General features: G+C 35.7%; 1 protein-coding gene across 13 annotated transcripts in view; it reads right to left on the bottom strand.

The window, feature by feature from the left end:
* Positions 1-14,763, bottom strand: part of LOC131688555 (fat-like cadherin-related tumor suppressor homolog) — a 690,234-nt gene that overhangs the window by 175,616 nt on the left and 499,855 nt on the right. For all 13 annotated transcript variants that reach the window (XM_058972873.1, XM_058972872.1, XM_058972882.1 and 10 more), the window contains one exon: positions 1,126-1,232. In XM_058972873.1, coding sequence (XP_058828856.1) covers positions 1,126-1,232 — 107 coding nt within the window. The remainder of the gene's footprint in view (positions 1-1,125; positions 1,233-14,763) is intronic.

The following is a 14,763-nucleotide window of genomic DNA, read 5'->3' as shown; positions in this document are numbered from 1 at the left end:
CGATATTAGAAAACACATCATTTGCTTCAACTCTAAATTGGACCCCAAAACGTATTTTTTCGCCTCGAATTGAACACATATATTATGAAGAATCACAAAGTTTTCAAAAGCATCCGTTAGAAACAGTAAATTGTGATATTTTTTGTTGAGATTATCATATTCCCAACATGTCCGTCTTATCCCCACCATATGTCCATTTCACCCGCAGTCGGGAAAAAGCGCAGATATTTCATCATTTTATATTTCTTTTAACTTTTAAAATTCAGGAGCCCCTCCTAACTCCCCCTTACTATATCAACAATATTATTAACCCAAAGGCTTGACTTAGTGAAGTTCTAAGATGTCACAAAGTTTCAATTTCCAGCTATGGATAAAACATAGGAATTTCATGAATTGAAACCTAAAAAGGTACCAGGGTACCGCGTCGGACACATAACGGTTAAAAAAGATACTTGTTGATTTTTGTAATATAATCCCTCTGGACACTTTAAAACCAACGTATGGAATTACAACAAAGAGTATTCCATGAGCGACCTAAAATAAAAGACGCAAGGGCAGAACATGCTTCGTAAAACCCATTTCAAATATATTAGAATATAAAAACCGGATATAAACATCAAGCATAAAAATCGGGCTGGGACATTCCTTTGTAAGAGTCGGGTAAAAAAACCTTCAGTAAAAACCCGGAAAAAAATACGGCCGATTCTTACAAAGTAGTTTTTGTTAGCCGACTTTTAATCTTGAACATCATGCTCCTACGAGCGATTTATTTATTTTTAAACGATTTTTATATTGGAGGTTCATCCTTGTCGAGTTATACGGGTGAGAACTTTTTAAGCGATTCTTCTGCTGAAGGTTTCCTTCCGATTTTTATGCTTGAAGTTTATTTCGAATTTTTATAGTATGTTTGAAACGGGTTTTGAGAAGCATGTTCTATCCATGCGTCTTTTACTTGCGGTCGCTCACATGTATGCTTTTACTATGTTATATTTGAGTATGTCCTTAACACGTCCGTCTTACCCCCAGATCCCTATATGTAGCTTAACTGTGCGCTGTACTCTGAAGGTCTTTTACAAAATAATATGTAAATCCACACATATAGCGATCAATATCATTTAAACTCACCTGAACACACGAGTGCAATGGCACCACCGCCTGGTCCTGAGCACATACCGTCAGCCAGTAGCTTGGCTTGGATTCCAAATCCAGAGAGGCCAGTGTCCGGATGATACCTGTTCGGGTTAAAAGGGAAAAACCAAACGAGTGAATTTTTTTTATCAGATTCAATAAACCTCAATCATGATTCTATCTAAATCTCGAATGTGTGCTGGTATCGGCTTACCACCTGCTGAGAGTAAGATGGAATGCCAAACACACACCCACACTTTGACTGCAACGGGTGAAAGGTACAGTCAAATTTGATTTATTGCATTTGCTATTATCATTAGTGGGTGCAAATATTTTGAGGAAATAGGGTAACAGTGTCTTAATTCATCTTAGCACCTAAATTAATTATTGGAGAGGCGTCTCGAGTTTCTTTCATCAGAAACTGACACTGAGAGGAACTCGAAACTCTCCAATAACTAATTTAGTTATAGTTTTGTGCCATTTACGTGCATATGTGGTTTAAAACACTTTTCTCCTTGGAGCAGAAAAAAATAGTTTTTACCTAAATTTTCTCCACTAAGGATAAATATACCATAGTGCATCTTAGTTCTATTTATCGCACCCATTTCAACACATTAGTTAGAGCAGTCTCTGCCATCTATAATCAACACATTAACTTAAATGGTGGGATGAATAAGGATGAGTTGTGCTCGACTTTTCACTTCGCTCAAACGCGAGTATTTTTTTATTTTCAGGCTACTTTTTCATTGTATTGTTTATTAGGAACAAGTTGAAACCTATTTAAGCGCGATTCCATGATAGTTTGCCCAGTTATCAACGGAATAGTTTTACATCCTGACTAATAAGATGGATAAGGGCTCGTCTACCCTACATTCCATTCCTCTGAATTTTCTCACCCCAATGGAGTTTAGCAGTGTGCAATGCTACTGATTGTAGTAAAGTTTAGAGCTGGTTGTCTGGTGGATTCCGATAGAGTTGGGTGTGTTATGGGACATCAAATACGTGTTATCAGGAAACTACTGGATAGCGTTGATTGATGAGCATCACTGTATGGGCCATATTTTCTTCTAAAAATCTCTTCCAGACATGATTTTACGTATAGAATCCGTATAACTGAATTATTCAGGAACGCACTAATCGATTGTCATTAACAATTTTAACATTTCAAATTTGAAGCTTCACATGAAACATTTTAGACAAGTGACAAGAAAAGAATGTGTGAGGATTTCTCAACAATCATTTCCATTTCCAGCAGCAAACTTTACCCATCGGAAGCTGATAAAGTACCATCACTTTGGCAGTTCAATCAAGGATGTTCGTACCGTCAATCATGACAGCAAAGCTCTTCGGCTCGTGGGAGTAGACATACTTTGCGTATAATGGTGTGAGAGAAGCTCATTTGTTTAGCCTACTTTGAACACGATGACATCAACTTTCATCCGGTGGGATTCACACGATCATGGGAACCGTTACTTTTACCAGGCCATCTATATTCACACGTCAAAGCAAAGCCTGCGCCAAAGTAACGTAGAAAAAATCAAGTTTCCGCTTTTTTCATTTGACTTGGCAAGCAAAAGTTATGGCTCTTGATGGTTTTTCTTTCAGCTCAGCTCCGTTGGCATTGTGATCAATTTCTTGCCACATCAGAGAAATGTTGTTCTTTCGGTTGCATGACCGACTTTGCTCATACACCATCACAATGCTTGGCGGTCGATTGTTCGGGTAGCAGCAAAAGTAGAGGTAGAATCGGAAAACTCTCTCTTATGGTGAGACCGAAGCATTTATATCTGCAGATAATGTAGGATAATGTATTATCATTATCAGAATCACATAATGGTGCCTTTTTTGTACGAGAACTGAGCGGGAATAGCAGGCAAAGTGGGTAGTTGAGGACCTCTCGCTTTCTAGAATAGTCGGATATGTAAGATTATGTAAAAGAGGAGATAACACGAACGGCACTGAATGGGGCATCATTGTAATAGTCATATATTATTATTGGCCCAGGGAGACCATCCGGAGTACAGACCACACCGGATGGGTCGCACAGTGATGCACTATTATTACATCCCCGGCAGCCAATACGGATCGAGGACCGATTCCTTCAGGCGGTGAATCTAGCCTAATCGAATATATGAGGGATGCTTTGAAAACGATAGAATGAATAATGATGGCAATTTTTCCATTAAAGAAGAGGAGTCAACAATCGTTAGAAGAGGATAAGCGCTAGATATAACCATTTTAATAAGATATTACTGGGGAAGCTGAAATTGTGCACCTGTTCTGTTAAAATTAATGCTATTGAAATGGTTCCGTGGGAGGAGCATAAAAGAATCGTCCATTTGTCGGTATTTGTACTAGAATTTTTAAATTTTAGACTTAAGAAAATAAGTTCGAAACTGATTCATAAAACATGTGTTGAAATAATATTGATCTATTGAATTAATATCCAATTTTTACTCAATGTAATGCGTTATTCTTCACCACTGTTCTCTACTGCCTAAGAGATCGTAAAACCTGTGCTTCTTCAAGATTTCTAGTCCAGTCTAGTCTAGTCTACACAGTCATGTAGGGAAATTGTGGACACCTACAATTTTTCTTGTCATTATTTATGTTTATGGTCCATATGGTATGTGACACAATTATAAAACAAGCCAGGCAAACTGTGCAGCGTACCAAATTATTGTAAACAACGAGACTTAGATATTTAGATTTTATGTAACTTTCATTATTCACTGTAAAATAAAGAACGAAGACCTCAAGTACAAACCATTCCACTAGATATGATCACTGATAAAGCGATAGTTATTAATCAGTGGGATTTTCTAGACTAAAAGTGACTGTAACTCCTATAATGAATTCAGTTGAGCCTAGAGTCTTCGCAGTGGGAATAATTACATATAACACAGTTCTAAACGTGTTTCCACTGAAGCAAAAACTGGAACGGCACCGTACACCGGTTTAGTGTTCAAAACACAACTGTTCGTAATAATAAATTAAAACCCTCTGTTGAGGATGTGATTGTTTTTGTTCCAATTCTATTTTTAAACAAACACTTTTATATTAAACACTACGCAGTTGAATATACTCTAAGAAATTTGATTGCTATAAAATGAAGGGCTGGCGTCCAAAAGGGGCTAACCCACATTTTTTCCGAAATCGAAATTTTGGATTTTTTTTGATAGTGCTAAGTAATCTACGTGTACTGTTAAGAAATTTGAAAAAAAAATTAGATTTTTTGCTATTAGCAGTCAATGTTAACCGCCCGAATAGAAATGTACAGTAACAAAACCATGATCTTCACTGTAATTTTACAATAATTTACAGTAAGTTTTAGTGTTATATTACAATATAACAACAATCAACTTTAACGTTTTTACAGTAAATTTAAATGTAAAATAGACTTTTACGGTAAAAAAGAAGGGTGGTTATGTACCTTAACATTAAAAAATCGATTTTTCTCCATACATTTCTTTTTCTCGAAAACAGTAAAATTTAATAGGAATCTACTGCATCAGTTTTTTGCTGAACAGGAAAATTCATTGTCATATTAAATTTTTTCGTAAATCTATTGCGAGAACTCTGCATCGAACAATGATGAAACAGTAATCACTATAATATTTATTGTTTTGTGATTGTTTGTAGGGTAAATGCTATTGTAAAATTCTACCGGGGCGTCCAAAAGGGGCTAGCCCCACATTGAGTCTTATGGAAATTCAAGTTTTCTCGTTCGTTTTCCGAGGTTTTAAGAAAAAGTAGTCACTCGATTCGCAATCGGTAAATTTTGTGTTGTAGCTCACATATCTGTGAACTCGATATAATACTGTTTTAGTTGGATTGCATTGTACGTTGACGTTTCGGCTCAAACAGTCGTTCCAGAAGGTAAGGGCCGCTCATACACTTGCTATGTATGGCTACTTCCTATCTAATACATATTTCATGTACAAATGTATATTATTGAGCATATTTTTATAGTGCAGGTGTCATGTCTCTACATTGAAAGTTCACCGAGGGATTAACCCTCCGGCACACGCGCGAATGGCTCCCCGAATGAGCAGCCGCTGGTGCTGGAAGAAGATTTCGCTAGAGTTTCGGAAGGTGTTGCACAAAGTGCAACGGCGCGTGTGCCGGAGGGTTAAGGGAAAACCGGTACATTGTGGTCGGAAAATCAAAAACGTGGAATCAATTATTATCTTTCGTTATAGAGATATAGTGTCTTCGGAAGAGTTGCTATATGAAACTTAGCGCTTTATTTGGTTGAATCACAATAGTTCGGAATTCAGACGCTAAGGCGGCGCTGTAATCAATTTTTTAATGAAGCTAGATAGAGAAGTGGTGTTTTCGAGAAAGTTGTAGGTCCTATCATTTTGAACATATCCTCTGAAAATACAAATTTTGCAGATCCTGTATATTTCGAGTTAGGGAAGGTTTTAGTTATAACATTTACTTACAGACTATGTTTTCAAAAATATTTCATATTAGATAATTCAAAACCTGTAGGACCTACAAAGTTGGTGTCTTCAGAAAATATACTTATAATTACCTGACATACAACTTTGCTGTAGACACCATCTTTCTATCTCATTCCATTAAAATGTTGATAACAGCGCCGCACTAGCGATTGAATTTCGAACTAATATGAAATGATTAAATAAAGCAATAGATATCACACGACAATTTTGTCAAATACACTATAACTCTAAAACGAAAGATAAGGAAAGGATATGTGGATTGTGGGTTAGCCCCTTTTGGACGCTACACAAGTAACAATTGAAGTTTTATAGCACGCTATAAGTGCAATCTAAATTTTATGAGTGGATATAAAAGTACGATAAAACCTCAATTGTTACTAGTGTAGGTACCCCCGGGGTTAGATCCCCGATTTAATGCTCGTGAAATGAAAAGTAATGCATGTAATGATCTTATTTTTTCTAGGCAATATGGATCAATGAACTACTAATAATATAATGTATTTTTACAATAAAAGCAATGTTAATTTGAAAATGCGGAAGTTTTTTCCATTTCCTGTAAAAAATGCAAAATGTTGGTTAGCCCCTTTTGGACACCAGCCATTCAAATACTAATGGTTGCAAACCTTCGATAACAATATAAACCAATCGGTGCTTTACCTTGGCCAGATGGCATTACTTTTGGGTTTAGAATAGCTTCGCAACTTTTTGAAGCAAACTGAAACCGTTCTAACATAACTCAATCTCCACGCACGCCAACTTACATCCACCTTTCAGTAAGCGCAAATCCAGTTGTCAGATGCCATAGTAATAAAACCTGTTTTAATTCGCCTAGTGGTGCAATTGTGCCTTTCTCATTTATCAAAGCTATGATTTAATAACTGGTTACGTTACGTGACAATTGGTTCAGTCATCACCGAAGTGTCTTTAGTTCTGGAATATGTCCGGAACCCGGTACTTCCGGAATTATCGATAGTGGACAATTGATTCCAAGAATCTTTGATTCACCATCTGTCATCTAGGCCAGCGAATCGAAGTAATTTGATGTTCATTTCAATAGATTTTTAACTTATGAGATTTTACGATTGTACCGATTTATATGAAAATTTCCCATGTAACCGCAATAAACAACCTGTAACCTGAGAACTAACAATCAGTACTGAATGAAATTCAATAGCAGTCAATAGGAGTATTATGTCTTCCATTTGAAATCAAGTTTCTAAATCGAATCGAATTCTTGAAAATTTATTACGAGACCCATAGAAGCTACATGCGCCATACACCGCCTTTTTGTGACGCACTTAATAAATAATAAAAAGATCTAGTGCACGTGCGTATTCCGTTTATGAACTGCACTGCAGATAATATATCTTTCTCGGTAGCATAGGGAAGATTTGGTGTTGCACTTTGTTATATATGTTCATAAGGATCTAATTAAAACCATTTGGGATGAAAATTAAATTATTTTTCATTGAAAGACGATGACAATTAATCTTTTGTTTATTTGCCGAAATCATCGTTTTATCAACCTCCTACCAAACGCAAATAAATTTGTCAACTGAAATTTTGTTCAACTACCCCCCCTAGAAGAATATATCAAATACTGCAGAAATTTATTTAAAAGATCAGATTTCATAACTTATAAAGAACTGGAATCTTGTACAACACACACGGCTGCATCCAAACTTCTTCCACACACCGCGTTATAACCTCGTAAACTGTCTTCATTAATCAGCATTCTAGGGATGTACCCGACTTGACAAACCGTGCGTATGGTGGTAGTTCCTGGTTCATATTTTCCCCCATCCGCAAAATGTTTTTCTCCATGAAACCGTTCCATCAACTGTAATAACATTGTTATGCTTTTTAACGTTGACAACGTATTTAGCACTGCCTCGGGAGGCTCATTTATTAAATCAAATGCTTGTCACTGGGTCCTCTACTCAGCTTAGATAGAAACAAAACACTTACACTATGGATGTCTCCAAGCATGACATGTTACGTTCATATATGACATCTTCCCTCGCCTCTGTTATCCCCAGAGAATGAATGGTTGTCACTTTTATGTGATGTATTTATTTCTAGAGCCAGCAACAGCATAAGAAGATGAGAAGGAACGCATTACACTACATGTTATAATCCATTCCAAAAATTGCGAGTTAACATCTCGACGAACATGAAAAACAATCGCTCAGAAAGAACACCATATCCGAGTATAAACAATAGAACAAATACCATTCGTGTGATTGTCAGACAAGCACCTACCGTCATACGGATTCATTACCTGAGCAGACTGAGAGATAAAGTTAGACGAAACAGTATACTCTTTAGCTTTAGGGACAATAATGGTGCCCAGAACTTATCGCTCATTTCTCGTGGTACGTGCACCAAACAGAAACAAAAACGTCCGGAGGCACGATATGGAGAATTATTGAAGCATACGCGATGTACCCTTCCCCTTGGTCCCTTTGATAGAAGTAACATAACACGTTCCACAAATGCTATAATGTCTAGCGAACGAGTCGCGGATCCAGCAATGTCGAAAAAACGCCTGTAGATGTGGAGCAATTTAAGTGCCATCAAATGCAACCGACGAACAGAGCTAGTGTTTGGCTTATGAATATGTATCCTCTCGGAAATTGCCAGTTCTAGCAGAATAGGGTAGACACTCGGCTTGGTCGAACAGGACGTAAAATATAACAACCGCTTCAAGTTGTTAACATTATTATACCGCCCACAGTTCTCGCCGTTTCCTTCAAGTTAGGCCGATAACAAGTGCCCTCATTACTGGCTGCACCTTGGTATATTCACACAGGTATAGCCAAAACCGCCCCTCTGCCTGTCAGGTTTCGAACGAATTACGGAATCCATAACAATGTTTACCACCTAAGCAGGCACTTCGTCTCGGATTTTATACCAATTTATGCACTGAGTTAGTGAGTGGGGTACGGGTCGAAATGTAAAACATGTTCCAATTTCTTGTAACAGTGGTTTGCTCCGATCTAGGAGTTCAACCCATCTCGACCAGGAAGCACTTTGTAGAACACTTTCTCACGAGCCGTTTGGCATGCATAAGAGCCCTTCAATAAGCGGCTCTCGTCAGAATTTGCACGCGAATACCTTATTGCTTTTTCCGTACCAGGGATAGCAGAAAAACAGCCGAATACAAGAGTGGGTTCATTCATAGATAACATGGCACCAGTAGCTGGTTCGTCTGATAAACACATGGAAAATAGTACTTCATCTCTTGCAACAGAACAGGAGTTTCTCGCGCACTTCTATTCCATGTGTTGCTTACTACAATTCAAATAACAGAAATCATCCAAGACAGCACAGCACCTTGCCCTTGACGTGATAGAATTCCCCAAGACGAGTCGGATTTGCATAGCATTTCACATACTCTGTAGTATACATCGGGGCCATTTTTTCGTCATCATATCGATCGTAAATCTATCGAAAATCGGCCAAACCAACCAAAGGTTAGGTTCTTATGACCGTACGGCAACAGTTTGAAAAGTCGTTTTTATCTTTGGTTCCAGTAGCGGGGAAGAATGATGAATGGTGTTTGACAATGTCTGAGCTCTCCACCACTTCCATTTTCCGTCCATTGTCGTGTTCATGTTTCTTACGAAAGCTTGTTCCTTTAGTATCCAGAAAAATGAGGGTTTTGCGCGCATTTTACGAATGCTGTAAATAGCTGCAAAAGACTTTTCTTATTCAACAATTAACGCTGACTAGAAGCGCATAGAATAGCTAAATTAACAAATCAACAAGTTTACAACTGCTTCTACAGCCCCCTCTGAATATCTTGACCAAGCATAAGTCTCCGCTAAAAAAGTTCAAATTTGTATTCTGTATTCCTAGTTTTAAGATAGTTGTAATTTTACCTCTTTGTTAAAACTATTGTCCCCCATCTTGTAAATAGAATTGTATCCCTAGTTTTAAAACACCGGTGAATTTTCTCATAAACATTTGTTCCCCCTTTTGTGTACCAAACTATATTGTTAGTTTTAAGATAACTGTAAATATTTCCTAAAAAACTATTACTATTGAATTCCTTGTTTTAAAATTTTTCATAAAAAAACATCTTTTGCTCCCTCTCTTGTATATAGAATCTTATTTCTAGTCTTAAGATAGCTGTAAAATTTTTCTTAAAAAAAAAATATTTCACCATTGTAACCTCCTAGTTTTAAAATATCCAAAATGTAAAAAAAATATTTCACCATTGTAACCTACTAGTTTTAAAATATCCAAAATGTAAAAACAAAAGAATTTGGCACCGCCAAGCTAACGCATTTGTGCCTATCAAATAAACGAAATGAATAAAAAAAATCAACAAGTCAATAAATAAAAATAAACAAATAAATCAATAAACCAGTCAATAAATAAATTAATTAATAGATAAATAAATAGATAAAAAATAAATAATTCAATGAATACATAAATAAATATATAAATTAACAAATAAATAAATATATACAAAAATAAATAGATAAACGAATGAATGAATAAAAAATTGAAGCGCAGAATCACTGAATCATTGATTCACTGAATCAATGAATCACTGAATCATTGAATCGCTGAATCACTGAACCAATGAATCAATGATTCAATGATTCAATGAATCAATGAATCAATGAATCAATGAATCAATGAATCAATGAATCAATGAATCAATGAATCAATGAATCAATGAATCAATGAATCAATGAATCAATGAATCAATGAATCAATGAATCAATGAATCAATGAATCAATGAATCAATGAATCAATGAATCAATGAATCAATGAATCAATGAATCAATGAATCAATGAATCAATGAATCAATGAATCAATGAATCAATGAATCAATGAATCAATGAATCAATGAATCAATGAATCAATGAATCAATGAATCAATGAATCAATGAATCAATGAATCAATGAATCAATGAATCAATGAATCAATGAATCAATGAATCAATGAATCAATGAATCAATGAATCAATGAATCAATGAATCAATGAATCAATGAATCAATGAATCAATGAATCAATGAATCAATGAATCAATGAATCAATGAATCAATGAATCAATGAATCAATGAATCAATGAATCAATGAATCAATGAATCAATGAATCAATGAATCAATGAATCAATGAATCAATGAATCAATGAATCAATGAATCAATGAATCAATGAATCAATGAATCAATGAATCAATGAATCAATGAATCAATGAATCAATGAATCAATGAATCAATGAATCAATGAATCAATGAATCAATGAATCAATGAATCAATGAATCAATGAATCAATGAATCAATGAATCAATGAATCAATGAATCAATGAATCAATGAATCAATGAATCAATGAATCAATGAATCAATGAATCAATGAATCAATGAATCAATGAATCAATGAATCAATGAATCAATGAATCAATGAATCAATGAATCAATGAATCAATGAATCAATGAATCAATGAATCAATGAATCAATGAATCAATGAATCAATGAATCAATGAATCAATGAATCAATGAATCAATGAATCAATGAATCAATGAATCAATGAATCAATGAATCAATGAATCAATGAATCAATGAATCAATGAATCAATGAATCAATGAATCAATGAATCAATGAATCAATGAATCAATGAATCAATGAATCAATGAATCAATGAATCAATGAATCAATGAATCAATGAATCAATGAATCAATGAATCAATGAATCAATGAATCAATGAATCAATGAATCAATGAATCAATGAATCAATGAATCAATGAATCAATGAATCAATGAATCAATGAATCAATGAATCAATGAATCAATGAATCAATGAATCAATGAATCAATGAATCAATGAATCAATGAAGCAATGAAGCAATGAAGCAATGAAGCAATGAAGCAATGAAGCAATGAAGCAATGAAGCAATGAAGCAATGAAGCAATGAAGCAATGAAGCAATGAAGCAATGAAGCAATGAAGCAATGAAGCAATGAAGCAATGAAGCAATGAAGCAATGAAGCAATGAAGCAATGAAGCAATGAAGCAATGAAGCAATGAAGCAATGAAGCAATGAAGCAATGAAGCAATGAAGCAATGAAGCAATGAAGCAATGAAGCAATGAAGCAATGAAGCAATGAAGCAATGAAGCAATGAAGCAATGAAGCAATGAAGCAATGAAGCAATGAAGCAATGAAGCAATGAAGCAATGAAGCAATGAAGCAATGAAGCAATGAATCAATGAATCAATGAATCAATGAATCAATGAATCAATGAATCAATGAATCAATGAAGCAATGAAGCAATGAAGCAATGAAGCAATGAAGCAATGAAGCAATGAAGCAATGAAGCAATGAATCAATGAATCAATGAATCAATGAATCAATGAATCAATGAATCAATGAATCAATGAATCAATGAATCAATGAATCAATGAATCAATGAATCAATAAATCAATGAATCAATGAATCAATGAATCAATGAATCATTGAATCAATGAATCAATGAATCAATGAATCAATGAATCAATGAATCAATGAATCAATGAATCAATGAATCAATGAATCAATGAATCAATGAATCAATGAATCATTGAATCAATGAATATTTATGTTTGTTTTGATCGGGTAAAAAAGTAGAGTGATTCATTTTACAAATCGTGCGATGGAACCCGTGATCTGGGTATCCAGTTCGAAAGTTTTCAGGGCATTGGAATATAAGACATTGCGTTTCAGCCAGATTTTTTTCGGTGAGGAGAAATTCGGCCCGACAAATGGTTTATTGCGTTGAGAATAGAAGCACAGAATACAACATTTAGTTTCATTTATTCTGAAAATTGAGACTTTTTAAATAAATAAGTATTATGTAGATATTTAGGAAACAGTATACTGATACGTTATTCTGAGAAAGGTTATAGATATCATTGATTGAAAAGTTGTTCAAAAATAGTGCGACTTTCTCGCCAATGGTGCCAAAATAGGTCAATTACCCTATGTTATTTGATTCGGATCGAGAATCCTAGGAAACGGTTAGAACCTTGAACCGTTACTGCCCATACACATAGTATAAACCAGCAATTCGCCAATTCCAAATTTTAGTTTTACACCCAACCCCAGCCACATAGATGTAGTCGAGGAAAGCATTTGAAATGCTAAATGTACGGTTGCGGTAATCCATATTTCCTGCACCGTAACTGTGGTAAAAATCGTCTTACCGCCCAGCAAAATTTGCGGTGCGGATGCCGCAATTTCCACACGCTAGCGCTTAATTACCGCAAACGCGAAGAATCCTACAAAAACTTAATATATTTTACAAAAGTTGTTTGTATGAAACCTATTCATAGCAGATTAACGCGAATATTTTTTCTCAGTGCAAACTCTATAAAATCTATCATTTTTTCCAATTAGTAACACTTAGGCAAAATCGGTTTACATTATGTATATACGAAGCATTTATGACCGTGGTAGAAGCCGCAGTGGCTCAGATTATTATTTTCCTTTCATATTATGCTGTTGGATTTATGCAGCTTTATAAAATTTCTCATTTTCCTTTTTCTTACGACCATTGACCATCTTCCATACCCGAACCGGTCTGCTACAGCCCGTCATAATATTGCTAACTACAGGAAAATAGTCGGAGATTATCACCGGGAGCCCAGTGTTAGCCATTATTAAGGCGCGAGGCGCGACAAGACCATTTTACGACGAAAATTTTCTTTACCGTGCAGTGAATCTTGCACAATAGCTTAGTCTCTCCTGCCATTGTTGAATTGCCGTTGAAGAAAAAAACTATAGTCGTTCCGGTACACGCAGAGGGTAAGTGGAACAGGAAGATGATGGTGGGTTTTACACAGCCTCTGGGAGAACGTTCTCATCAGCTCGCTTCTGATTGCCGTTCCCGGGCCCGTTTCGTCTGTCGCATCACATCACAGCATCTCTTCTGTGCAATTATTCCCAAGGGTAAGATTATTGCTTTCTGGCGGTCGTTCTTGGAGCTATTCCGCTTGGAACAGGATGCTGCATACTGTGCACTGTGAGAGACATACGGCGCGAATAAGCTGTGCTTTAATGCGAACCTAGGATCAGGGCACGACTGGCACAGTATTTAGTGTAATATAGCCTAGAATGTCGACACCAACGGACGTGAGTAATATTATTAGCTTTCCATGATAATGTTCGCATGGCGATGATTTTTTTATGCCCGATGCGGTTGCTTTTGATCCTGGGATGAAAAGGGCACCTTTCAATTTTTTGATGTACTCATGCCAATGAAGCAACGATGTTTTAATCATAGAACAGGGGTTAACTGAATTACATAAGGGATAAAGATACATTGCATAATGTGGTTGAATTAGTTGCTCAACAGATCAACGACTAAATGCTACCTCATTAGCCGAAATGAAAAATCGGTAATACTTGTAATACTGTTTTGGTGAAGGAGAGTCAGCTTCTTTTTTAAACGTTTGCTGATACCTGTTGATTGTTCAGCTGCGATTATGACGATGACTTATAACGCGACCGACGCACACGAGTGTTCCACAATATAAGTTATTCTCCGCAAACATCCAGTCGTGAAAATTTATTTTGGCTATTATGTGAATATCCAGTGGACGGACCATGCAACTTCGACGTGAGATTACACGGTGCGCGAAAATGTATACCATATACAATAGAAATCTTAGAATAATAGATTTAGGACAAAATCAAAGTGCAATAGATGTTTGTGTTATTAATTAGACCGAAATAAATCAAACAGATTAGTTCTTACGATTGACATTTTTACATTTCTTATAAAAGAAATGTATAGAATTCGCTCAAACTTTCAAGATTTTTTCCGAGGGCCGAGTCTTATATACCAATCGACTCAGCTCGACGATTTGGGACAATGTCTGTGTGTGTGTGTGTGTGTCTGTGTGTGTGTGTATGTAACGGACAAATTCTCATTCGTGTTTCTCAGCAATGGCTGAACCGATCTTATCCAAACCAATTTTAAATGAAAGAACTAAAAAACAGTATGAACGCTATTAATTTGTTTTTGATTCTTATGTTTAGTTTTCAAGATATGAATGTTTGAATGCGTAAAAATGGCGTTTTTTGCAGTTTTTTTGAATTATCTGCCGAAATTGACAATGCAGATTAATAATTTATATGTTTTTAGACAGCTTTAACGAATA

The sequence above is a fragment of the Topomyia yanbarensis genome, chromosome 3 (assembly GCF_030247195.1).
Source record: "Topomyia yanbarensis strain Yona2022 chromosome 3, ASM3024719v1, whole genome shotgun sequence".
Classification (NCBI taxonomy): Eukaryota; Metazoa; Arthropoda; class Insecta; order Diptera; family Culicidae; genus Topomyia; species Topomyia yanbarensis.
The sequence above is the reverse complement of the archived record's forward strand: the minus strand, read 5'-3'. Positions and strand labels throughout refer to the sequence as shown.